General features: G+C 43.4%; 5 protein-coding genes across 6 annotated transcripts; 2 read left to right on the forward strand and 3 right to left on the reverse strand.

Annotated features, from left to right (window-relative positions):
• Window positions 1-6: 6 nt before the first annotated feature.
• Window positions 7-7,326, reverse strand: LOC6606811 (probable multidrug resistance-associated protein lethal(2)03659). Its single transcript, XM_002031572.2, has 8 exons — window positions 6,752-7,326; window positions 4,820-4,905; window positions 4,610-4,757; window positions 4,371-4,546; window positions 4,127-4,317; window positions 2,052-3,646; window positions 344-1,985; window positions 7-281 (listed from the first exon to the last, which is right to left on the reverse strand). The coding sequence occupies exons 1-8, from the start codon at window positions 6,826-6,828 to the stop codon at window positions 246-248; spliced, it is 3,951 nt and encodes a 1,316-aa protein (XP_002031608.2). The 5' UTR covers window positions 6,829-7,326; the 3' UTR covers window positions 7-245.
• Window positions 7,327-9,284: 1,958 nt separating this feature from the next.
• On the forward strand, window positions 9,285-12,249 carry LOC6606812 (fatty acid-binding protein, muscle). Its single transcript, XM_002031573.2, has 3 exons — window positions 9,285-9,420; window positions 11,615-11,886; window positions 11,955-12,249. The coding sequence occupies exons 1-3, from the start codon at window positions 9,351-9,353 to the stop codon at window positions 12,003-12,005; spliced, it is 393 nt and encodes a 130-aa protein (XP_002031609.1). The 5' UTR covers window positions 9,285-9,350; the 3' UTR covers window positions 12,006-12,249.
• Window positions 12,250-13,016: 767 nt separating this feature from the next.
• On the forward strand, window positions 13,017-16,373 carry LOC6606813 (tricarboxylate transport protein, mitochondrial). 2 transcript variants are annotated; one of them, XM_032720845.1, is made up of 3 exons: window positions 13,017-13,079; window positions 15,120-15,473; window positions 15,533-16,373. In XM_032720845.1, exons 2-3 carry the CDS (start codon window positions 15,148-15,150, stop codon window positions 16,158-16,160), a joined length of 954 nt encoding a protein of 317 aa, XP_032576736.1. In that variant the 5' UTR covers window positions 13,017-13,079; window positions 15,120-15,147; the 3' UTR covers window positions 16,161-16,373. The 2 variants fall into 2 exon arrangements, with proteins under 2 accessions (XP_032576736.1, XP_002031610.1); XM_002031574.2 differs by lacking the exon at window positions 13,017-13,079 and adding an exon at window positions 14,012-14,119.
• Window positions 16,374-16,449: 76 nt separating this feature from the next.
• Window positions 16,450-18,555, reverse strand: LOC6606814 (8-oxo-dGDP phosphatase NUDT18). Its single transcript, XM_002031575.2, has 3 exons — window positions 17,963-18,555; window positions 17,643-17,901; window positions 16,450-17,576 (listed from the first exon to the last, which is right to left on the reverse strand). Exons 2-3 carry the CDS (start codon window positions 17,890-17,892, stop codon window positions 16,804-16,806), a joined length of 1,023 nt encoding a protein of 340 aa, XP_002031611.1. The 5' UTR covers window positions 17,893-17,901; window positions 17,963-18,555; the 3' UTR covers window positions 16,450-16,803.
• Window positions 18,556-21,404: 2,849 nt separating this feature from the next.
• LOC6606815 lies at window positions 21,405-22,249 on the reverse strand. Its single transcript, XM_002031576.2, has one exon. It carries the CDS (start codon window positions 22,080-22,082, stop codon window positions 21,468-21,470), a length of 615 nt encoding a protein of 204 aa, XP_002031612.1. The 5' UTR covers window positions 22,083-22,249; the 3' UTR covers window positions 21,405-21,467.
• Between the last annotated feature and the right edge of the window lie 1,705 nt (window positions 22,250-23,954).

Below are 23,954 nucleotides of genomic sequence, written 5' to 3' on the forward strand. Positions count from 1 at the left end.
TAAAGCTTTAACTTCTACATTTTTGAGATTGTATATTTAACCGTTCGTTGGGTGATTCATTACATTATAGTATATCTATAAGGATTGAGTTATATAAGTATGTACGGTTCGAAGGCATAATACTTTAAGTAGAAAACTAGCGTAAATGCAGCTGACTGGATTATGTACAACTTTACAGACGCTTACAGCCAGGAAATGAGACCTTGTTGGCTTCCAGTTTAGTAACCAATAACCAGATCCTTAATCTACTCCGATTTGGGTTTCATTGATTCCAAGTGAGCCTGCAAGTGTTATGATGTGCATATATTAACAAAAAATTGAAGAAAGTATATTATCAACTTACCTTTTCGGCAACCTTAAGAAGACTGTCGAATGTGTTTTGTCCAGTTTCCATGACCATTCCATGGAAGATCTTCGATTCGCTGGAGGTGAGAAGTTCGTACGGAGATCCAAACTCTACAAGATGACCAGCATCCATGACCAGAACACGATCCGAATCCATTATCGTGTTTAAACGATGGGCTATCGTAAGCACTGTACAGTCCCGGAATTTGCTCCTTATTGTTGCTTGGATCAGCGCATCCGTTTGCGGATCCACATTGGCCGTTGCCTCATCCATAACCAGAACGCGATTCTCTCGGAGAATAGCCCTGGCCAGGCACACTAGCTGCCGTTGGCCCACACTGAAATTACTGCCACCCTCGGATATCTTGCTCTGCAGTCCATTTGGAAGTTCGGAAATCAAAGGTTTTAGTTTCACCTCCTCCAGTGCATCCCACAGCTTTGCATCGTTATACTCCTCAAAGGGATCCAGGTTGTACCGCATGGAGCCCGAGAAGAGCACAGGTTCCTGCGGTATTATGGATATCTTGCTGCGCAGATCAAAGAGCCCCATGTCAGCCGTATCCCTTTCATCGATGGTAATGATGCCCTCGTTGTAGGAAAGTCGGAAGAGCGCGTTGATCAGCGAGGACTTACCAGCTCCAGTGCGACCCACTATGCCCACCTTTTCGCAAGGACGGATACGGAAATTGAGCGCCTTGAGGACGTACTTGGCCTGCGGATCTGGGAAGTAACGAAGGCACAGATCCTCCGCGATAATCTCACCCTTCTCAGGCCAGCTTGGCGAGGGTTTCTTGCCCTCGCGTGAATCGAATTCTCCCTCTGGCTCGATCTCGTCGTACTCCACAACTCGTTCCACTGCCGTCATTGTGTTCTCCAGTTCGGCCGACTGTCGCATTCCCCACTGCACCATTCCGGTCATACCCATTGCCTGGGTAATGGCCAAGCCCACTTCTCCAGGACTTTGCGGTGGGTTTATAAAGTAGTTCAGGATGATGATCACAATATACAACGTGCAAAAGCAGTCCAGATAATAACCAAAGGCGCGATTCGTCGCCAAGAAGGTATAATATCCGGAGCTGTGCAAGTCCTGCAGATTGTCGAACTCAGCAATAAGTTCCTTCTGAGCTCCTAAGGCTCGTATCGTTGGCAATCCGGTAATTGTGGCACTTAGATGAGAGTATATAGGTGATCTAGCTACAGCCTCCAATCTTTTCACATCCCTCGATGTCTTCAGATAGAATTCCCTGATATAGTAAAATATTATGGCCAATGCCAAGGTTAAAATGAGGTAGTACGGATTTGTTATGCAAATCACAACAATGATGCCAAGTAGCGTGAGAAAGATTTGCACCACATCCAGCATAACGCTTGGCAGTACTTCGTCCAGCTGACCCAGATCCTTCGAGAATCGATTGAGGATACGTCCCGATGGATTCGTGTTAAAGAAGTACATGGCAGCCCTCGTAATGCCCTGGTACATGGCATTGTGCAGCTGCGTGGAACTGCGCATGGCCATCTTGTAGAAGAGCATGGTCCGTACAATAGTGAACACCACCACGGCTATATTGAGCGCGGCAAAGTAATACATGTCCTGCGGATCCGTGTTAATATCTGTTTGACCGTCCATGTTCTTGTCCACCCTGTTAAAAGAAAAAAGGTAACAATTATTACTATCCTATAAAGCGGAAATATCTTATGTTGCCTACCAGAAGGATAAGAAGTAGTCCGCGGCCGAGCATAGAATCTGAGTAGCCAGGCATAGGAAGACCATGAAGAAGATCATGAACCAGCTGCTTCCCGAAGTCAAATACTCCTTGTACAGCCCCAGACCGATCTTTCCCTCCACTCGCGTCTCCTGCATCTGCAACGATGCCTCCTGGACCATTGACTCCGCCATGGAGCTCAACGAAGTGAAGCTATTGTTTCGCGTACTCGGCTTACTGTTCTTGCTGCCCCTTCTGCTCAGCGAGGGCACATTTAAAAGGTCTAGACCATCACCACCTGCACCATCAACCTCGTCTAGATCTTCACCATCTTTATTGGGCCCTGTCAGCAGTCGAGCAAAGTCCAATCCACTGCGCTTCATAGACGAGTACGTTCCCATCGCGCTTATCCGACCCTTATCCATGATAACTATCAGATCAGCCTGCTCCAGGAACTGCAACTGGTGAGTGACCAGTATGACGAGCTCACTCCTCAAGTAACCGCGCATACACTGATCGAACAAGTGGCGCCCAACGTGGGTATCCACAGCGCTGAGTGGATCGTCAAGGAGATAAATATCTGCTCGTCGGTAAACTGCTCTCGCCAAACTTATCCTGGCCTTCTGCCCGCCGGAGAGGGATGCTCCTCGCTCGCCTACAATGGTCTTGTCACCGAAGGGCAATAGTTCAAAGTCCCTTTCCAAGGCGCACTTCTTCACTACGGTGCGATAACGATGCTTGTCCCAGTCCAAGCCAAACAAGATGTTTTGGCGAACAGTTCCCGTAAAAAGCCAGGCCTCCTGGGCTGCGTAGGAGTAACTGCCATTGATCCTGAGTGTACCACTTTCGCCCGGTAGTTCGCCAAGTATTGCTTGTATTAGACTCGACTTGCCAGCGCCCACGGGTCCGATGACGGCTACTAACTTTCGACGACCCAGCTGCAGGTTGATGTCCTCCAGAGTGGGCTCCAGCGAATGGCTCTCCCAGCGAGCCTGAAACTGGCTGAACTCGATCAAATTCTCCGGGATTCCATTGCTTTTAGGACTGTCTCCATTTAGTGACTCTGCTTTCTGGTTGCCATTTTTGACCTTTGACTTATCCCTGACTTTTGTCTCCGGACGATGCATGAACGTCTCCAACCGCCTAACGGAAACCAATAGCTCGGCAAACTGGGAGATGCCCTGCGGGAAAAACATGGTCACCGATCGGCGCAGGATATTGTAGTAGGCAGTGACGAAGAAAGCCTTTTCGGCATTGAGAATGTTTCCCAGCAGGACGAAGGCGATCAGGCTGGAGGAGGTGAATATGCGGGACAGGAACATAGCAAACGAGATGAGAATGCCGCGGATGTAGTTCACTTGCTTGATGCACAGCATCTCATTGAAGCGGGTCATCTCCACCACCTTTCCGAATGGCTTCTCCCAGGCGTACATCTTGATGACCTGGATGCCCGAGATAATCTCGTTCATCATGCGTACGCGTTCGTCCGTTCGCAAAGCGGTACGCAGGCGCAGAACGCTGGTCCGCTTGCCGAGGTAGGATTGGAATGGCAGGAACAGAAGCATTATCGCAACCCCAAAAATGGATGATATGCCAATCTAAAATATAAGAAACAATATATTGGTCAATGTGCTGTATTCAGTTTCAGATGTACTTGACTTCCTTAATTGGGCGCACACGATAAGCAATTAATATGAATAACTCAATATTTGTATTCATGACAATAATATTTTTCGATAGGTATATCTATATATTTAAGAAGCGTACTATCAATTGGTGCCATAACAGGAAAAGATTGATCGAAGATATATTGGAAAATTAGTAATTAGCATTGAATTAAAATTATATAACAACAACAACACATCGGATTTAAATTGAAAATAAGTTTCCATTCTAAATATTATGATAAAGGTTTTTTCGATGTTTACAGAAATATAATAAACTTTCCAACAAGTTTTGGGTGAATTTAAAAGCTTGCCGCGGTCAAAAAAACTTAAAAGAGCCGGTTCGGAACAGGTTTTTAATCATTTGAGCTTTCGACTAGAAAATTTCTATGTAATTTCTGACCACCTACGTACCTCAAGATACATCAGGTAGGTAACTGCTATCAGTTCCAACGGCGCTATCCACAGGTAGTGAACGTTGATCAGAACCAAGTCAAATCGACCCACATCGTTGGACAGCAGATTGACCACCTGACCCACTGTGGTGTCAACCAAAGCGGTTCTACTCAGCCGCAGCGCCTTGCGATAGATTAGACTGCTAAGTGCTGCAATTTGTAGAGGATTAACATATGGATTAGCTGAGATACACAGCACTTACCAACGCGCATCTTCATGCCCAGATGAAGGAGACCCAGCATATAGGGATGACCGATACACACACTAAACACGGAACCCGCTATTAGACCCGCTGCCCATAACTGGGCCTTGGAGCGATCCGGATCATTGCCGGCAAAGTATGCCATCACCCCAATAAGGCAAATGGGCTGGGTGACTCTGTAGTTGGATAAGTGGATTGGTAAGTATTATTTCAGATTCTATGGTTCAGAACACACTTACTTGGTTAAAAACTCCTGGGCAAACAGGAATACTCCCGTGATGAACAAATGAAAGCCAAAAACTTTCGTCAGGGCACGACCCAAACGTGGAGTTTCATTTTTGGCCACTTGCTCATCCCAGGCTGCGCACAACCGATCTCCCAGGGAATCTATACAGTCAAGATGATACCCATTAATATAGCTGCGAATGGAAATTGATCAAAGAACTCACCCGATTTGTGCTCTTTGAGGGCTCTATACAGATCCTTTTGTTCCAGAGTCTTTTTGCGGCCTTTAAACAGAACGGGAAGGGCAAAACTTCACGTTGGATTGGCAACAGCATCACGTAGGTAGTTTTTATTGGATGTACAATGAAAACATAATTAGCGAAAGGCTGTCTGTTATCAGGCAATGATACTGATAAAGTTAAAAAAACGAACAGACTACTGACAACCAAGAGTTGCTATCCAATGCGTTAAAAAGCGAGTATGTCACGGTCAAAATTGTTAGAAGCAAATTATGTTTTTTTTAGTTAAAATTTCACAGACTATAGAAATAACAATTAAACCTCTGTGCAACTACGCAATACACATACAAAGTTCAATTTTAATAACGACTATACTTATCTAGGTAAAACCGAATGTAATATTAATAAAAGAATACTCTTTTACATATATATATATATACATATATTCAGAGAACTGCAGCCCGCCACTGGCACTCTACGTCCACCCGATAAACACTCGGTACTCTAGGCACCCCGTGTTTTTTGACACCCTACTTGCGGCAACACAAAATACTCGAGTGTTTTACCAACGTGGTGTTATTGTTACGAGTAAAAAAACCACCCGAGGCCTGCTACGCAATAACCGTTTGGGTGAGTGGACGCACAGTCAACGATCGGCCGCACGTCATTTTTTGTATGCGGGCTGCAGTTCTCTGGTCATTTTTTGTACGCCTAAAATTTGTATGGGTGGAAGCGTGACGGGTATAAGAAATGAAGGGTAAAAGGGAATACCCAAGAAAATTTTCGTGCTCATGTCTTTGCTCTTTGATGGACTCAATGTGTGCCACCCGTTATTATTGCCTTGTAATTTTTCACACGTCGCTAGCTGAATACTCTAATGAAAAATATTCTTACATAAAGTCATTTTTGAAATGAATTTTGTGACATTATGTACATAGATTCGGCTATTAGCATTATTACTATTACTATTATTATTACTATAATCTATATTTAAATTATTAATAATAATATTTTTTATTATTATTATTAATTAATTAAGTTTATTATTTATTATTAATAATTAAATTATATATATATATATATTAATAATATATAATATAATAATATATAATATAATAATATATAATATAATAATATATAATATAATATATATAATTATAATAATATATAATAATAAGATGAAGGGCATATTTTACAAAGTATTCGACAAAGTCTAGAGCCACGCCGAAAGAATAGTGTGTGAACGTATGAAGTGTAAAACGTATGGAGTTACGCATCTTGTCTTTGACTCGACTATCTAAGAGACCACCCGAGTATTTTTGGAAACACCCAAATATTTTTGTAAAAGAAATCTTATCAGTAGCTGCAAATCAAATTTTGTTTGTTGCGATATAAGAGACTTTTCCGAAAGTTCAAATGTATTGGATAAATCCACACCTACTCTAAAGTTTTATCGCAATGATTTTATCGACATTTGTCAGCAGTTTTTTACCTTTGTATATCTATATCTAGTTTTCTACCTAGCGCTGTTAGATTTTCTCTAGAATTTTGAAAATGGATCTTAGCTCTCAATTGGTAACCAATTGAATGGGAATCCGAACTCCCGTCAAATGCAAAATGATTTTGTCGCCTCGGCCACACGAATTAAGCAAACCATTGAATGAAATAATCAACTTGTCAGTGTTGTCACGTTATATGCTCCCCAAATCCCCTATCAACACCCCCCCCCCCCCCCTGTGTTTTAATAGATATGTAAACTGGTTTATATTGGAGCTATTATGTTTATAAGCCAGATATGCATATATCTATTATATTCTCTTCGCAATGAGATTGGTGGACAAACCATTTAATTAAAAAGCAATTCAAATTTCATCTCGAAATGCCCAGAAAGATATACTTTCTACGACGTAAACTCACCAGAACATAAGCGAGGAGAGGGGATTGGATCGCTCCCGCGGATTCTCCGGCAGTTCATTGGCTTTCATCGACTGCATGCTGATTGCACTGTTTGGAGCTAAATTGCACTATATGGAGTGTAGCATTACAATTACAGGGGACTTGCTCGGTCACAGGGATTGCCTTTAAACGACCGCGGTTGATTAGCACTTTTCGATACGAAAGGGGACACGCGCTCGATTTTAATATAATTAGTTTGGCATTAGCCGAGGAGAAACCAGGTGGAAATGCGAGCGATTTCAGATTCCGATCTACGAATTCGATTTCTATTCACGTTTGCGGAAAGTAAACTTTTCCACTGGCACAGTGCTGACTTCAATATTGCGTGGCATTCGGATTGGAAATGCGGCGAGATCGCGGTTCCAAGAGATATTCGGTATTTCTATCTGTTGCAGGCTTATTTCGTCACAAATTGCCTTGTATTTCGTATGTGATTTTAGTCCATATCACATCTTACTTATCGGAAACGTATAGAAGTACACATGGCACTGCGCGCTACTCTGTCCACGACTATCTGCTCGCTCCGAAGGTCCGCCTCGTTCTGACCCGATCCGCTCTTGAGCACCACCTTAAATACATGTCACTCTCTTGGTAGGTGTTGTGCCAGGTTAAGATCAGCGCTCTTTGTGTGTGCTCTCCAAAGCTCTTTGGATCTCTTTGGTGGGCTCTCCATTGCTCCATTGCGTTGAACTGCTTGTCACTCTCTTTATATTGCTCTTTGATAGCACTAATCTCGATCTCTTTTGTTTGTGGGCTATTTGTTTAGTCTTTATCGAGTGATAAGCAGCAGGTTAACTTGTAGTTTCCTCGTTTTGCACGACACTTTGCAGTAGTAACCTACAATGATACGACTTTTTATAATGCTGGCAAACATTATTCTAGCACGTCCGATAAAGTACTCTTTGGACTTTATAGTTATAAAGTTAGGATCAGATAACAGATGTTGTATCTAAAGTTTTACAAACGCAACAGCTGTATACAGTTGCAGTTTACATTTTGTATTATTAACAACAATTAGTTGAGTTCCTACAATAGTGCAATGTTTTCTAGACCGCAGCTGTTAGTTGAGATTTTAAAAAGTTGATATCACGATTTTGTGCTGCATACTTTCGGGCTTTAAAGTATTCGAATGACTAAAAGCATGTTATATAGCGGAATAAAGTTACTTAATGTCGTTACTTTTCAAATAATCAAGACCCTTGCCTTGCTTAATACGTATTAATATATATATTAATATATATATGAAACTATATCATGTTTAAACTTTTTCAAGTCATTACTTATTATTGCTATACATAAAAATATATGTAAGTATGTTTCGTGGCAAACCACCGTAACCTCTTTTATTTACGTCGATCAATGCAATAATAAGAATGATTGGTGAGGGGGGCGCGGGACCATGGACTAATTGAATTAATAAGATAACGCATAGCAACAAACAAGTCGGTATGCATGTAGGTGGGGCCTCCCATGGGATGGGCAGGCTTATGAAGATCGTGGGTAATCTCAATATTGCATTGCCTGACCATGGGTGGAAGGAAGTCCTCGATTAGATTACAATTCACCGGCGACTTATCAAAAGTTATTCATAACAATAATATAAACGAATTGTGTCGAAAGTTATTTATTTAGAAGCTCTGGAGATTCTTTTAATGGTGCCACTGATCCACAGAAAAAGTCTACTAATTCGGAATATATGGTGGGCGCACAGTCAAGACTCAGATACCTGAATAACGGACATCTTTTTAAAAAAATTATGTTTTTTCAAAATAAATACGTATGTATATATTCAAGTTTTAAAAGTTGATATAATATTTAAATTAATTTTGTACTGCAAAGTGAGTTAGTCTGGGTTTTAAATAAGTTCCCTTTGTTACTTGCACACATTGGGTTTCCCAAGTTATGGGTGTGTAATCTGCAATTGGCAGAAAAGTTTAAAGTTCGCGCCAAAATAGGCAAAGTTTTGACTGTATAATGCGAGGTATATTGCAGTTCCATTGTCACCATGACAATGTAGCGTTTGTTATTAGGCCGGTGCCTTTGAACCAATTAAGGTTGCAGCCAATTGATCGCGCCAAGGTGAAGGTGCCTAGGTGCTGGGAGGAGCAGGAGGAGCAGGTGGAGCTGGTCAAACGTTGGGTCGCAGTTCCATTACCAATATGTGATGGGAGGGGGAGGGGTGGCCCCCCCATAGAACCGTTAATATTTTTTTGGAGAGCGCCTAAAAAAGCTGCTTTATGTAAGAGCGCCAACGGATTGGCGCCGACATTTCAATACCTTGGCGGCTGTACTTGGCTTTGCATCTGGTAATCCGATGCTCAGCCGATGCCACATCATTAAATGTTTCAGTTGTGAGACAAACAAAAAGGAAACATGCAAAAGTCGTGCCGCAGAACGAGAGCGAATCCAATGAGAGCGAGAGGGCATTAACTTGCATCTGGCAATGCCGTAGCAGCCACGCGAATGTATATAAGAGCCGGCACGCCGCAGAGCTTTTCATTCGCTCAGAAAATTTCAACAGTGAACATCTTGTGCAGAACACAGACCAAATACTCCAAAAATGTCTTTCGTTGGCAAGAAGTACAAGCTGGACAAGTCCGAGAACTTCGATGAGTACATGAAGGAGCTGGGTAAGATGCCAAAACTAATTCGCAGTGCATCAAAAATAGGAAATCAAAGTGCTCGAGAGAGCGAGAGCGGGAGTGGAGGGAGAGAAAAGAAGCCGAAAACACGCCACCGAAAATCGACCGGCCGGCATTTTTCGCACTAGTGTGCAAAAAGTTTCATTGGCCAAACGAGAGAGGGGAAAAAGTAAATGTCTTCCGGAAAATGTTATATCAATTGAAGATAATGAATGAATTCGACTGTTGAAATAGTTTGGCTACTATTCATAATGTATCAGGCATACATTGACACCTCATTGAATCTGCTTATGTGTGTATGTGTGTGTGAGATAAAATCAATAGAGAGCAGGACCAGAGAAAGAGATGCACAGTTGCAGCAATAAAAACGTGCTCCAGTTATTCACATCACCCTCTTTTTCAACTTTACAGTTGCGAATCGGAGGGCAAGCAGTATCAAATTCGTAAAAGCTTATCTGCAGTAGTCATAAACCCAAAAACTAATTAAGTGAGGGGCTTGAACTTTGCTCCGCTTTTTTGAGTCACCTTCGTCTGCTTTCCATGGGACCGAAATCATCATAGTGACATTAGCTTTTGCGACAGGTGCCGTCTATTTGTGTACTAGATTTTGGGAGAAAGTATCGCAGTGAACTTTGCACTAGACTACAAGCTTTATAGCTGCGATGATCTTTGCCCGGCTGTCAATTTAGACAACAATGAAACACCAGATATAAACTACATATAGGACACAGTCGATTCTCTCACCGAACCAAAGTGCAATTTCTATTGCAATCGTGTTTATACTTTATGGTGCCACTAACAGTGATCAATACCATCGGTTCCTGTCTAGACGCGCCAGGCATTTGGTAACTGGAGACGGGCGTACAGATATATTTACCAGACCACCAGTTCGTCAGAACTTTTCGCCTACACACTTTGCGGCTTCGGTTTTAATGGTAGACTTGGTCCGAAAGCCACCTACTTCTCAATTTTCAAGCCCAAACAAATCGAAATCAACCTGCCGTTGGGGCCTCGGCAGCACTTATCAGCTGTCGTATATAAATGCGATAAACTATATGCCTATTTATGTAAAAGGCAAAAGGCACGATAATTAGGCGCGATTGCGGATTTTGCACTTTGGGCAACCACCCCTATCGTAGACCACGGTTCGTAATTGCAGGCCAGTCTAATCTATTCAAGGTTCTCCTGTCATATACGATGCATATACATCGATCTCTGGTACAGTTGCTGGGTTCCCATGAGTGGGAACTTGGCGACTTATTGCGCCACGCCAGTTGACACTTGACTTGAGGGCACTGGACAAAAGTACACGCTGGTGGTGGTCCATACATAATTGAACATAATTGATTGGACCTCTTGTTGGTTTGATGTCTGAACAATGCTTTAGATTCGGAATAATACATGTGCCCTATTTGCTGGCACATTCGTCAGGTACCAGTGATTCACACTTTGTTTTTGATTCAACATTTCATTTGGCAGAACTTCTTTTTTAAAATAAAAATATAAAAGCAAAATTACTCATACAGCTACGTCCATGCATATAGCATTTCAGTAATTACCAGTCCCATAAAATTAAGTGACAAACGTTCAGTACTTAAACACGATTGATTGTTCACAATCATTAAGTTATCATATAATGATGGAATTGCTTTGCTTATCTTTCGATGGCAATAAATACTTCAAAGGTTTACGATTTGGAACGTCAGCGAAATGGATCTTGAACACTTAAGCCAGTAAAAAATATATATACATTTATATTCACATTTCTGCCCTCAAGTAACATAAATGTATGTACATATATATGGGATGCTGCACTAAGATAAGGTGGTGCTTCGCCAGATCTATATTTATATGCATGGAGGGGCTTTCCAATTGATAAGAGCGGAGACGAGGAGCAGGAGGAGACGATCGCCCGCATTGTTCGTTAACCTTGAGCACGACTTTTGACGTTCCAGCGGAACGGAATCTGCAGGGAACTTCATGGCTCGGCTTTATTATTTTTAATTAAATATGATATGATTTGCATTGTGAGCGCTTTGGGGTCCCCAACTTTGTTGGGCTAATTCAATTATGTGCAGTCTGGCCCATAATTCATCTTTCGGTGCGATCTTTGAGTTCCTTACATTCTCGTGCGATGGGACTTCACTAATTTCTTGGATTTCGTTTCCCTTTCCACTTGCAGGCGTCGGTCTGGTGACGCGCAAGATGGGCAACAGCCTGAGCCCCACCGTGGAGGTGACATTGGAGGGCGATACCTACACCCTGACCACCACCTCCACCTTCAAGACCTCCGCCATCAGCTTCAAGCTGGGCGTTGAGTTCGACGAGGAGACCCTGGACGGTCGCAACGTCAAGAGCATCATCACCCTGGATGGCAACAAGCTGACGCAGGAGCAGAAGGGCGACAAGCCCACCACCATCGTCCGCGAGTTCATCGACAACGAGCTGATCACCGTAAGTGCTTTCTATACCTTGCCGTATATCATCACCCCCACCTAACTGATCCAATGCCTCCCCCACAGACCCTCACCATCGGCAGCGTGAAGTGCGTGCGCGTCTACAAGGCCGTCTAAGAGACTGATCTAAAACTATAATATCCATACGACTACATGCATAAAAACTAACTCAGATAGCCAATATTCTTGTTGACTAACAGTGAACTAAACCAAACCAAGTGGAACTGCACGCTCTGCCCAATGTTAATTTATAATCGCACCCGTACACCCGCAGTCGGTGTATGTGGGAATACTCCTCGTACTCGGGGACCAATTTCCGAATGCATTTGAATAAACTATTTCTTGAAGTGCTTTTAAAACATTCGACTTTCTTTTACGCTTCGCTTTTAAGCTTGTTGTTGTTTTGGCTAATGACGAAATGTAAGCTTAGACACAGCAATCAAAATTATCTTAGTTTAAGGTTATAAATTTGTATTTTGGACCTTTTTGCAACTATTTCCCAAATTGACGGTTTTGTGAGTATGCAAGTAAAGTGTTTTCATCGAAATGGTTTTAGAGCTCCTGTCTAAAACAGAATTTGTAAGGTGGCCCTTTTGAAAGGCGAACTATAGCCAGATATTATCGCTAAGTATTCCGAAATTGGTAGTGTGCCATCTTTTCAATGGCCACAGTGATCGAGATTACCTAAAATCCACTCACATTTCAATTGGAGGTCATATTTGTAAACCGATATAAACTATAGTTTCAAATTGTGTTGACTGTTAAAAGAAATGCTACCTTTTGGGATTATAGAAAACCATCAGAACATGTATTCACTTTGGTATCGTTTATCGAAGTTGCACTGTACATGAGAAGAGGCACAAGTCTGAATGGTCTCTCATTTGCATTTAGGCTGAGGATGTTCTACCCCCGCGTTTCCGTTGTGTTTCATTTGCTCTTGTTAATTGGGCATGGAAACACAATGATGCTGGGTCTTTTGCACTGTTCGTTTGAATAGGGTCTGTTGCAAGTGCGTGCCACAAGTGTGGGTAGCATCTGCTGCATTTGGGGGCTGGCGCAGGCGCAGACGTTATCAGCGGGCAGTTGGCAGCACGGCCACACTTTCGCCGGGTTTTCTTTTTGTTAACATTCGTCGTTTGCCGGCGGCGTTAGAACTACGTGTATCCACATGACGGCGAGTTGCGTCAGTCGGTAAATAGTAAACACTTAATTGTTGGTCAATTGGGCGTTATAAATTAAAAAGCAAAAGCGCCGTTATCGATTTTATTAGTGTAGCACTAAATGCTCTGATAACCTGGATAAAACTATCGCGTGGGTGTGCGTAGGCTACGCGCGCTGTGTGTGTGTGCGTGTGTGAACTCATTGTGTAATCGCTGAGGAAAAAAAGTTGGTCTACTTTGCGGCGTACCCAACATCCAAAATTTATAGTCAAATGTTTTTGTTGTTCTTTCGCGAAGCTTTTCCAGTCCGCCCCAAAAGCTCTGTCCACTTTGTTGTTGCTGGACAAACGGGTTTCCGATTAGAAAGAGAGAGATCTCGACTGCGGTGTCAGCAAAAAACGTTACTTTGGCGCTCACTCTTTGCGCTCTCTGCACAGAAAAAAGTGCTCTATAGAATCTATAAAGTAATCGAAACACACACATATAGCTATCAAAATACCTTTATCAATGTTGAAGCAATCTTTAAAAAACTTAATATTCCATTATTAAGATCGAACTGATGTATGTGTATGTTACTCGTTTCGATCGTTTACTAGATGGATCCACGTATCATTTCTTTTCTCTTCAATTTCTGAGAGATTTTCCAAACTTATCAAAATATAAATCTTTTACTGTGTACATTACTGAGCGCGGGGAGAGTGGATACCGCTGAAGTGCTGTTTACAAAACGCCGACCATTGGAATTACAGTCCGCCCCTGATGCAGTGAACTATAGAGAATAGAGTGCTCAGTCTATCGATTCTATTTACTGTAAAAAGTTTGATATTTAGAAGAATCTACAATTTACAAACTATTGGGATAAAGTTGTTCGGACTGCTGACTGTTGGATCTCATAATCTAAAGTCCGTTAGTTCCGGGAGGCACTGTATCGCTTTCGCTCGTCGATTGGAAAATGGAATTTTTTCGTAGCCCCGATCAGTTGAGATTCAACCGCTGTCCCCATCGCCACTTCACCTCACCGCTGCCTGGGCATTCCAAAATTATAATTATTTCGGTTTTTTTAATTCTAATGTGAGTAGTAGAAAACAAAATCCGATAGCAAAGCTGCATGAGCAAAAATTATGCGCAACTTTAGCCAGACGGCAGTGCCCTTTGAGTGTGTGGGTGTGGGCTTAATCAACCGCTTGTGATGTGTGTGTGTGTGTTTGTGGAAGTCGGTAGAAACTTTCCAGTGCCGACTTATCAGTGGGCATTGTTTATGTTTATCCAGATTTCCAGACCGATACGGAAATTGGCTTAAACAACGGCATAAAATGAATAATTATGAACTTGCAACTGTGTGCGATTATAATTTATGGTCATGCAAAAGTTATGTAATCGCACTGAAACAATATTAATTTGTCAAGTGCAAAGAGCGAACCCAACGAGCCTGCTGATATTGATATAGTACCGCTCCCACTCAAACCGTCCCAGACTATATCACCCGATCTTAAGTAATCACTATTGAGATTTTCGAACATTTGGTTTTTCGCCATGTTTGTGTTAGTTTGTCGACTCTTCGTTCCCAGTTTGTTTTGAACCTTGTCCCCAAAGTGAAATGAATATGTTTAGGGGGAAAAGAGAGTCAATGATACCATATGAAGTTACCTATGATAATGGCATTGATTACTACTTTTAAATTGGAGCCTAGTGGAGCCATCTGCTCTTCGAGTGGAATTCTTTTTCCCTCAGAAATTGCATAAGTAATAGAGCAGAATTGCACTTGAGCACACATTTGATACGGAAATTAAGGTCGATATTCGCATAGATAGGCCATTCACGATTGTACGTCATAGATATAGTTAAATAGTTTAAATAAATGATAAGGAATGTTTCAGATAGCAGTATCCATGAAGAACAAATGTCATATTTTCATACAAGTGTTGGGGGATATTTTGAAAACCGCTGCACCCACGCAGATCGAGTATATTTTGATCCGTCCACAACAATAGTATATAAATAACTTTCAATCGGACAGATATCAGCTGGAATTCACTCAGTACAGTAAATGAATTCTACTATTCTCTTTCAGCTAATTCCCCACCTAACACCCAGTCAGCATGGATCGCTCCGCCTTCGCGTCCCTTGTCAGCCCGTACCGCCGGCGTCCGTGGATGACGGAGCACGGAGCGGCGGCTGCGGACAGCGGCCAGGTGGGCCTCAAGGGCATCGTCGCCGGCGGTATTACGGGCGGCATCGAGATCTGCATCACCTATCCCACCGAGTATGTGAAGACACAGCTGCAGCTGGACGAGAAGGGAGCGGCCAAGAAGTACAACGGCATCTTTGATTGCGTCAAGAAGACGGTGGGAGAGCGTGGATTCCTTGGTCTCTATCGTGGTCTCAGTGTGCTCGTCTACGGCAGCATTCCCAAGTCGGCGGCGAGGTAAGTTATATAACTTTTGGTTATAGTTCAAGTTTTGCTGATTAAGGAATAACTTTCAGATTCGGTGCTTTTGAATTTCTTAAATCGAACTCCGTAGACTCCCGAGGACAACTGAGCAACTCCGGAAAGTTGCTTTGCGGCTTGGGCGCTGGCGTTTGTGAGGCCATCGTGGCAGTGACCCCGATGGAGACCATTAAGGTGAAGTTCATCAACGATCAGCGGAGCGCCAATCCCAAGTTCAAGGGATTCGCCCACGGCGTGGGCCAGATCATCAAGTCGGAGGGCATCTCTGGTATCTACAAGGGCCTAACGCCCACCATTCTGAAACAGGGCTCCAACCAGGCCATTCGCTTCTTCGTGCTGGAGTCACTTAAGGATTTGTACAAGGGTGACGATCTCACGAAGCCAGTGCCCAAGTTGGTGGTGGGAGTGTTTGGAGCTATAGCCGGAGCAGCCTCTGTGTTCGGCAACACGCCGCTGGATGTGGTCAAGACGAGGATGCAGGGCCTGGAAGCCGCGAAATACAAGAACACTGCCCATTGTGCGGTGGAGATCTTGAAGAACGAAGGTCCCGCCGCCTTCTACAAGGGCACCGTGCCAAGATTAGGTCGTGTGTGCCTGGATGTGGCCATCACCTTCATGATCTACGACTCCTTCATGGATCTGTTCAACAAGGTGTGGGTGTAACTCGGCGGGCGGCTTGGCGACTTAGTTACTTAGTTCACCCTTCTACCCCAAAAAACCCACTCGTGCATTTTCCTCTGTTCCCATTGTTCCCTAGTCGGCTGTTGCAATAGTTTCTAGTTTTGTGACATATTCCAAGAAAGCATTTTATATATACTCTATACCCGCAATGGGTAAGTGGCTATAGAAATTATACAGCTTGTTTTAAAAATTGAATTAAATCTAAAGAGTCTATTTGAATTTCCCATATAAGTCATAACTAGACTGGATGAAATAGGTAAGGCTTTTTGGATTATTTAGTTCGCATGAAAACGTGAATATTTTAATTGGTACTATATAATAGTAAACAGTTTTCTAAGTAAATCTCTAGAAATAGATTAGGCTACGAAAAGGAGTAATCTTCAGATTAGATCTTTCACCAAGAAAGGGAAATGGGTGAGTTTTGGCAGTTAAGATTACTTCTAGGAGTTTAATGACAGATTGGCAGAGACTTATCTACGTAATTCACTATTAAGCACCAAGGAGGAGAAACATATTTGCCTTACAGTCAGACATCTGGCAGACATCTGCTATCTTTAATGGCAACTAACAACGGATAGATTGCTTGCACCATAAATAAGGACAGATTACTCTAGTCTAAGGCATTTTAGCGCACCACATTCAGCGGAATGGATGCGTTTTTGCTGCTGACGATACGTCCCAGCATCTCGTCAAGTGGCGCACCCAGTTCCTGCCAAATGCACTTGCCGATCAGCGAGATTTCCTCCAGTGGCGGTCGGAAAGCCACCAGCAGATTAAGGCATATTCCATCAGTGTTCTCCTGCTCCGAAGCTGAGTGCTCCACGCTAAGTAAGCCATGTGGTCGATGCTGTGGCAGTTCCGCGCCAAAAATCTCAATCATGAACTTCCGCAGCGTAGAGTGCAGGCTGCGATTAGGATGCAGTTCCACCGTGGGAAAGTGATGGGCGTTCTTTTCACTGACCAGGATGTTCAGAGAGTTGTGTGCTCGCTTTCTGGCTACAGCCAGAACCCGCAGATAGTTTCGTTTGTGTGCGAAACGTGTGGGCAGTATGGTCCCATGCCAGGGTGAAGGGCTAATTGCAATCTTTTGCCCCTGATGATACGCCCTACCAATCTCTATGATACTGAGTATGTCGTTGGCTCGGAGTGGTACTTCCTTTGCATTACGCACCCATCTCGCCTGAATCGATTCGGCGTCTGCATCCGCAGGAGTTTTGAGTCGTCCGCCTGTGATGCGTCCAGTGAGCACGAAGCGGAACCAAGAGCCACCGGCGGCCTCCACCGCTAATAGAGTGGTCAGCTCGGCATTTAGACCAGTCTCTTCGAAAACTTCCCGGGCGGCTGCTTCCGTGATGGATTCGCCCCTTTCCATGCGACCGGCGGGTAAGTACCACTTGCCTGGTCAATAGAGTGCAACGTTGGATGGTTCTTCATTTGTGGTTTTGGACGGAATTTCCTACTCACCGGCACAGCTCTGCTTGGCCTCCTCGATCATCAGCAGCTCGTCGTGCTCGTTGATCAACACACAGGCCACAATATAGGTGACTGTCTGGCCAAGAATGGGCACAAAATCGGATGCGGATGAGGGCTGTACCCCCTGGGCCTCAGCGGTGGCATTCTGTTCCTTTAGAGAAAAGTCACACAGTTCCGTGGTGATGTCGCCCAGATCTTTTGAGTCCAAAATGCGACGCACTTTCTCCACAATCGAAGCCATCCTGTTTTGCTAAATGATCCACTTAAGACGTTAGAAATTCAAAGCACAACTGGTATCTTCTGAAACTCACTTTTAGCGCTGAATTTCAAGGCGGCTGACTCAGTTCGCTGAACATGCTACGCCCAATCGGAATCTCTGCATATATCTCTCCGGTTCTATATATGCAAATTTCGAATTCTTTGGAGTGCTCTGTGCTCTGCTCTGCAAACGCAAACAGTTTAAGCAATCGTGGCGAACTCGAGAACGGGCGGTATGTGACTGACTGCGGCTATAATGCCCAATAAAGTGGCCAAGACGATGGCAATCAACTTTTCGTTGTTGTTGCAGCTCGGCGCTTGTTGTCGCTACACAGGTGGTGGCTGGTGCTGTGGCCTCTATTTCTCGCTATTTCTCTCTATTTCTCTGTATTGATATCGAAATGGATGTCAAATAAGCCGCTCGACGGGTTTTCTTCGGGAGAAAGTGCATCGGAATGTGTCTCCGTCTCCGTCTGCGCCAGCTGTTCGCTATTCTTCTCTTCGCGGTACTTAACAGCTCCGTTTATCGATGGGTCATTAGTTAGTGCACACTTATTTATCGCAATGCCATTTATGGCCTAATTGATTTACAAGTGCGGGACAAGAATAGGTAATTTTGTTAGTAAATAGAGGGCAGAGTGGCCACTACGTTCTTGGCGCAGCGTCTGGCAACGCTGCGGGCTTGTTTACAATGATAAGGCCCACTCTACACTAGTTTCGAACTATAGCAGTTGGGAATATATTTCGACTATATCTTTTTGTGGCTCTATATACAAAGAAGTGTAGATAAATGATTGATTTTCAGGAATATTAGGTAATCTTTTTCGTATTAATTATTACCAATCGATTGCACACAGCACAGGACTTTAGTATAAAATAGTATTTGCCCATCTGGTATTAAATGCCCAGCCTGGTCCCACTGCGAAAATTTAAAACCCCAACGACCGTTATAGAAAATTCATTAATCACAAAATCGCTAAACTTGTTTGTTCAGCCTGTTGTTGAACACTCACGATACGATAATGTACATGTTATATGCTAATTTCAACGACGACATGCATCATTCAACTGCGCTGCGAGTTTAACCGGCAAACAGCAAACAGGCGTTGCGCCATAGATTAATATTAAAGCGCATCGTTTATAAATATCCCCATCCGGCATATGGACATTTGTGTGTGCGTTTGTGAGCAGGAAGCCTCGCTGATTGCCAGCAATAAAATTTGAATGCGGAAATTTCATTGTTTACCCAAATCGATCATCATTAAAAGCATTGCTGTTGCCATTCCCGGTTTGCCCCATTGCAAAAGTGCCAATTGCCCCGAATCCATGGCGTATACTTAACGTGGGCGGTGGATGTATGGAGGATGGGGGTGGTATGGTATTTGGGACGGGGAAACTCGACCCGGGGAAGGTGGATGGTGTGGCCCGACTTGTCGTAATGGGCCTGCAAACTCGGATGCCTCGGTAGGTAATTCAATTTTGTGCAAATGCTTGATTTGCCATTTAGCTGCGAGACCTAATACTGCTTCTTCAGTTTTGCCTACACACAGCAAAAATGTTCCCACGCAAATGTTATGCATTGTTAATGCCACGCCTTTGGGAATAGCACTAGTAGATGGTGTTTAAATTAATTAACAAACAGTTAAATAATTCGTGCGAGTGAGCAGTTCCCAGTTTTCTTAAGGCCTTTGAAGTTTGTATTCTTATGAGGTAAATGTGGACTTTATAGCAAAATTATAAGCATTTGGATTTGCTGATAACTAAGTTTTTCTCGCCGTGCTTTTCCATTTCAGCGTTCACTTGGTCGTAGACCTACTTCATCTGCTCCAAATCTTGCCATCGGCGGCTCCTCTTCGGCCACAGTTCACATAAGACTTTTGTCATTATATTGTTAATTAGTTTTAGTTGTTTTTTAATTTCCTTGGAGAGTCGCAACCTCGTTGAGACTAACAACATGCGTGCGAAGGACTCGCATGTAGTAGTGTTCTTGTTAGGATTGTGGGATGATGAGTGGGTGGCTGGGTGGGTGGGTTGTTTTGGGTGCGAATGAGGATGCGGATGTGGATTTGGATTTGTGTGGGTGTGCTAATGTACTGTGAGTGGATCTCTGGTAATAACGGCTAAAGTAAAATGCTGATAAAGTGGCGAATGTTTCGGAATGTGCGAGTGTGTTTGTGCGAGCGAGGATTCTGCTGCGTGGCTGCGATGACAGGCAAAAGCGAACACAAAACGTTCATTTCCCACATGCACCATTATTCGTTGAAACCCGTAAATTTCGCCGAAAACGAACAGCAGCAGTAGTCGCAGCAGCATCAAACAGCAGCAGCAGCAGCAGAAGCAGAAACAGCAGCAACGTGGCAGCACCAATCCAAGGAGCTGCTTAACACGAGAATAATGTTTAAAATGTTTATTATGTGTGCAAGTGACGCGAGCTCCTTTCCCGCTCCTTGGCATCTTCCCCCTTTTGGATGACAGGCCCAACCGACAGGCCGATACGCACACATAACTCTACACTGACAGAAAAGATGAGTGAAGGATTAGAAGTTTGACATTTCAAAAGGAGCAACGTGCACATTCAAGTACAATCAAGCCTTAAGCTCATAATTAATACTGCAAAGAAACTTGTTACACAATTTTAAGTCAATAATGAATTAACTTTAAATATAAAAAACACATATATTGTTAATTTCCTTATAATTAAGGATAAGTATCAAAGTCCAGTTATACCATTGGTATTATATAATTATAATTATGTGGACTTTGAGCAGCAGAACACTAACACTAAGGTCTGCTGCAGATCATGACATAAAACCGAAATTTTGTATTGAGCATATTATGCTGGATACCACTTTGCAAATTCATAAGCCCTTTATTTCAAACATTCTGCTGGGCCGACGTAAAATCCTTAATCATGCGAACATGAAATCAAATCCTGACTGCGTGTAACCGCTTTGCGTACGAAATACTGGGTGTTTTGTCTCTCTGTGCGCAGTCATATTTGTGTGTGTGTGTGTGTGTGTGAGTGTGTGTGTGTGAGTGTGCGTATGTATTTACATGTGGCAATGTTGATTTTCGTTGTGCCAGCGCCGGATGCGAAACAAGTAGTCCAAATAACCCGCAATAAGCTTTTGTCACGATTAACAAGGATTACGCAAATGTGTGTCTCTGTGGTGGCAATGTGACTGCTTCCTCCTCTCACTCGAATTCCGGGCAACCGCCGCCCTTCCCCCCTTCAAAACCCCTTTCCACACCACAATTTCCAGCATAATTACATGCACGCCATGCTCGCCTTGGTGTGTGTGTGTGTGCGTGGGAGTGAGTGCGTGTGTGTGAGCCATATTTTAGATTAATGACGGCGTCGACTCGTATTAGGCAAATGAAGAAATCGACATCGACATGCGGTTGGTTGATGAGAAGTTGAACCTGCCACCTCTTTTGGCCAGGCTTATCGTGAAAATCATAAACCTTATCGAAAATGCGGAATTACCGAGCATCTGTAGGATAATTACATATTTTTTATTAGCGGTACAAACTCAGCATTCTTATAGCATTGCTGTGTTATATGTTTTTAGATTTTGCCACATTAGAGCGGTCGATCAAACGGATAATTGCGTTGAAGACCAGGTCGGAGGCCGTTTTGCGATTGCCCTTGACGAAAATGTCCTCCAGATGATCGTAGAAGGACATGAGGCGGCGAAACAGACGCTCATTGGGCTCCAGCTGCAGTACCTCCTCGTCCTCATGGTAATTGACATCAATCTGGAATGCCTTCTCGTTGAAAATGGTCTGCGGCTCCGTCTCCCAACTCATCAACTTGATCAAGTGGTTGAGCATTGGGAATGTGTACTTTTTGGTAAGGTACTTCTCCATCTCAGTTGCGAATTGCTCATGCAACTCCATGGATTTTGCTTGCTCTGCTGGAGCAGCAACAGGGATACTATTAGCTTCCTTCTCTATTTGCTTCATCTGCGACACCTCGTGCAGCAGACGATAGTCATCGATAAGGGAGTTCCTATCCAGATTCACGGACGCCAGCTCCTCGTCGGTCAACTGATCGATGTTGTAGAGACTCGACAGCTCGTCATTATTTAGTTTGCAAATGCCGGCAAACTTTAATTTACGCGAATTCGGATCGGAAGCCAAATCATTTGTATTATTCTGCTGCTTGGCCATTTTAGTGGTATGCTATACTGTACTGTCTTAAAAGATTTTAATTGATATTTTTCCAGCTCCGACTTCTCAACTTCTGATGTGCGAGTGCTACTAATTTGTGACTGATGTGTGAGTTCAAAGTCAGAGGCTACTGAAACGTATTATTTGAGTGTGAAAGTAAAACATAGGCTGACTAGATTTGAATATATGAAAAGCGTATAGCTTGGCAGGATCTTGGCTTGGGAATTAGGAAACTCCTGAAACTGGGCCCCATCCTGTGCGGTTTTCGCAGCACTTCCGCAACAAATTTGCCACAACAATAAGTGCATATCATTATGCTGATTTAAGTGGGCACCCCACACCCACACCCACACCTTTACCCACACCCAAACCCACATATACCCATCCATAGCGAGTTATTGCCCGAGCACCTGACCTCACCAACACAGCGAAAGGAGGAGCTCAGCCCCCGAAAATCGCGCCCCCAAATGTGTGTTACACAGGAATCGCGGGTCTGGAGCAACGAGTTCTGGGCAACGGCGTGCATGCAAGTGGGTACATAAATCTTTGTTTAAAGACACATGCACAATGTAAGTTAAATTGGCAATAACGTGCTTTCTTTTATACGCCAAGCTCACAGCAACACATACTTATACACACACACACTGTGCCCACAGGTGCGGTCAACCAAATAGCAATCGCAAGTTTCGTCGCTTTAACTTTCCTAATTGAAAGTCGAAAACGTTGAAGTGGCTATCGAATCTATAGAATGCTTATACTTGTGGTTCTATAGCTAAAAGTTGCTCTTTCAAGACACAGATTGTTGGGAAATTGTCTTAATAACTACATAGAAACTTAATTAAATCTGTTTATCAACCGCAATAAATTTATACTCGCAGCGAGTGCAAAAGTGAAATATATTGTCAAAACTTGCCAAGAAATTTGCCTCGAAATTTAGTTGCCTAGTTTCTAAGCAGCGTTTGTCGTGCCACATTATTATGGTGCATAAGAAAACATAATTAATTATTTATGTTTATATTACCCAGCCCCAAAACCCTTAAGTGCGCGCGCCAGTGGTGAGATAATAAAATGTTCATTTGCAGCGCTATTATATTTTTTCCCAAAACTGTAGCACACACACCAACACACACACACACTGCTACACTCACCGACATGCATATATATGCAGATGTAGATGTGGCCGTATACATAACGGTAACGGAACCTTGTTTGCAAGGAAGTAACAACCTGTTTTCACCCCGTAGTTGGTGGGTATTCGTCGCGGACGAAGTGGGCGGCGCTAACGTATCCTATGCCCCCTCCCACTCCGCTTTTTGTTGCTGTTATGCTTTAATTATGCCCTTGTCAAAAGGTGGGTCTGGGTCTCCGGCCCGGCGTGACCGTAACTCCAGCTCCCCCTCCCAGCTCTCCGCAGCTCCTCCAGCTCGATCCCCTTGCGTCGGCTTTGTTCGAGCGGATATAAATTTACTATATGGCAGCGTGTGCGAAGGTTGTCCCATAAAATTCGGGAACACACATCATCGATTCCAAATACGAGGAAAACCTGCAGCATCATCAATGCAGAATGGCGCGCTCCTCTTTTCATCCTTTTGAGAACCGATTTTCCTTCCAACATAGCTTTCATATTTCCATTGCCCCCCATTGCTCCCCCTAGAAAAAAGCGAAGAAAAACGGAAAAAGTAAATATAAAAAATAAAACTAAAAACCAACAAAAAAGAAAGTTCCACTCGCTCGCCACTTGAGCTGCCATTAAAGTCGCTCTTGGCCGAGCGAAAACGGAAACACGATTTTCAGCTTTTCCAAGGCGACATGCAATCAGCGGTCGCAACTTGCTGTTGCATCCACTTGCTACTGCCAACCGAAAGTTTTGAC

This window comes from Drosophila sechellia, chromosome 3R (genome assembly GCF_004382195.2).
Source record: "Drosophila sechellia strain sech25 chromosome 3R, ASM438219v1, whole genome shotgun sequence".
NCBI classification, from domain to species: Eukaryota; Metazoa; Arthropoda; class Insecta; order Diptera; family Drosophilidae; genus Drosophila; species Drosophila sechellia.

Bases quoted from the DNA above. Each gene is read 5' to 3' on its own strand.
- LOC6606814 (XM_002031575.2), bottom strand. From the start codon at position 17,892: ATGGCTTCGATTGTGGAGAAAGTGCGTCGCATTTTGGACTCAAAAGAT. The intron at 17,577-17,642 runs GTGAGTAGGAAA...TCTATTGACCAG, and splicing joins GGCCAAGCAGAGCTGTGCCG to GCAAGTGGTACTTACCCGCC.
- LOC6606813 (XM_032720845.1), top strand. From the start codon at position 15,148: ATGGATCGCTCCGCCTTCGCGTCCCTTGTCAGCCCGTACCGCCGGCGT. The intron at 15,474-15,532 runs GTAAGTTATATA...AATAACTTTCAG, and splicing joins ATTCCCAAGTCGGCGGCGAG to ATTCGGTGCTTTTGAATTTC.
- LOC6606815 (XM_002031576.2), bottom strand. From the start codon at position 22,082: ATGGCCAAGCAGCAGAATAATACAAATGATTTGGCTTCCGATCCGAAT.
- LOC6606812 (XM_002031573.2), top strand. From the start codon at position 9,351: ATGTCTTTCGTTGGCAAGAAGTACAAGCTGGACAAGTCCGAGAACTTC. The intron at 9,421-11,614 runs GTAAGATGCCAA...TTCCACTTGCAG, and splicing joins TGAGTACATGAAGGAGCTGG to GCGTCGGTCTGGTGACGCGC. The intron at 11,887-11,954 runs GTAAGTGCTTTC...CCTCCCCCACAG, and splicing joins TCGACAACGAGCTGATCACC to ACCCTCACCATCGGCAGCGT.
- LOC6606811 (XM_002031572.2), bottom strand. From the start codon at position 6,828: ATGCAGTCGATGAAAGCCAATGAACTGCCGGAGAATCCGCGGGAGCGA. The intron at 4,758-4,819 runs GTGAGTTCTTTG...TTGACTGTATAG, and splicing joins CCTCAAAGAGCACAAATCGG to ATTCCCTGGGAGATCGGTTG. The intron at 4,547-4,609 runs GTAAGTGTGTTC...ATCCAACTACAG, and splicing joins GCCCAGGAGTTTTTAACCAA to AGTCACCCAGCCCATTTGCC.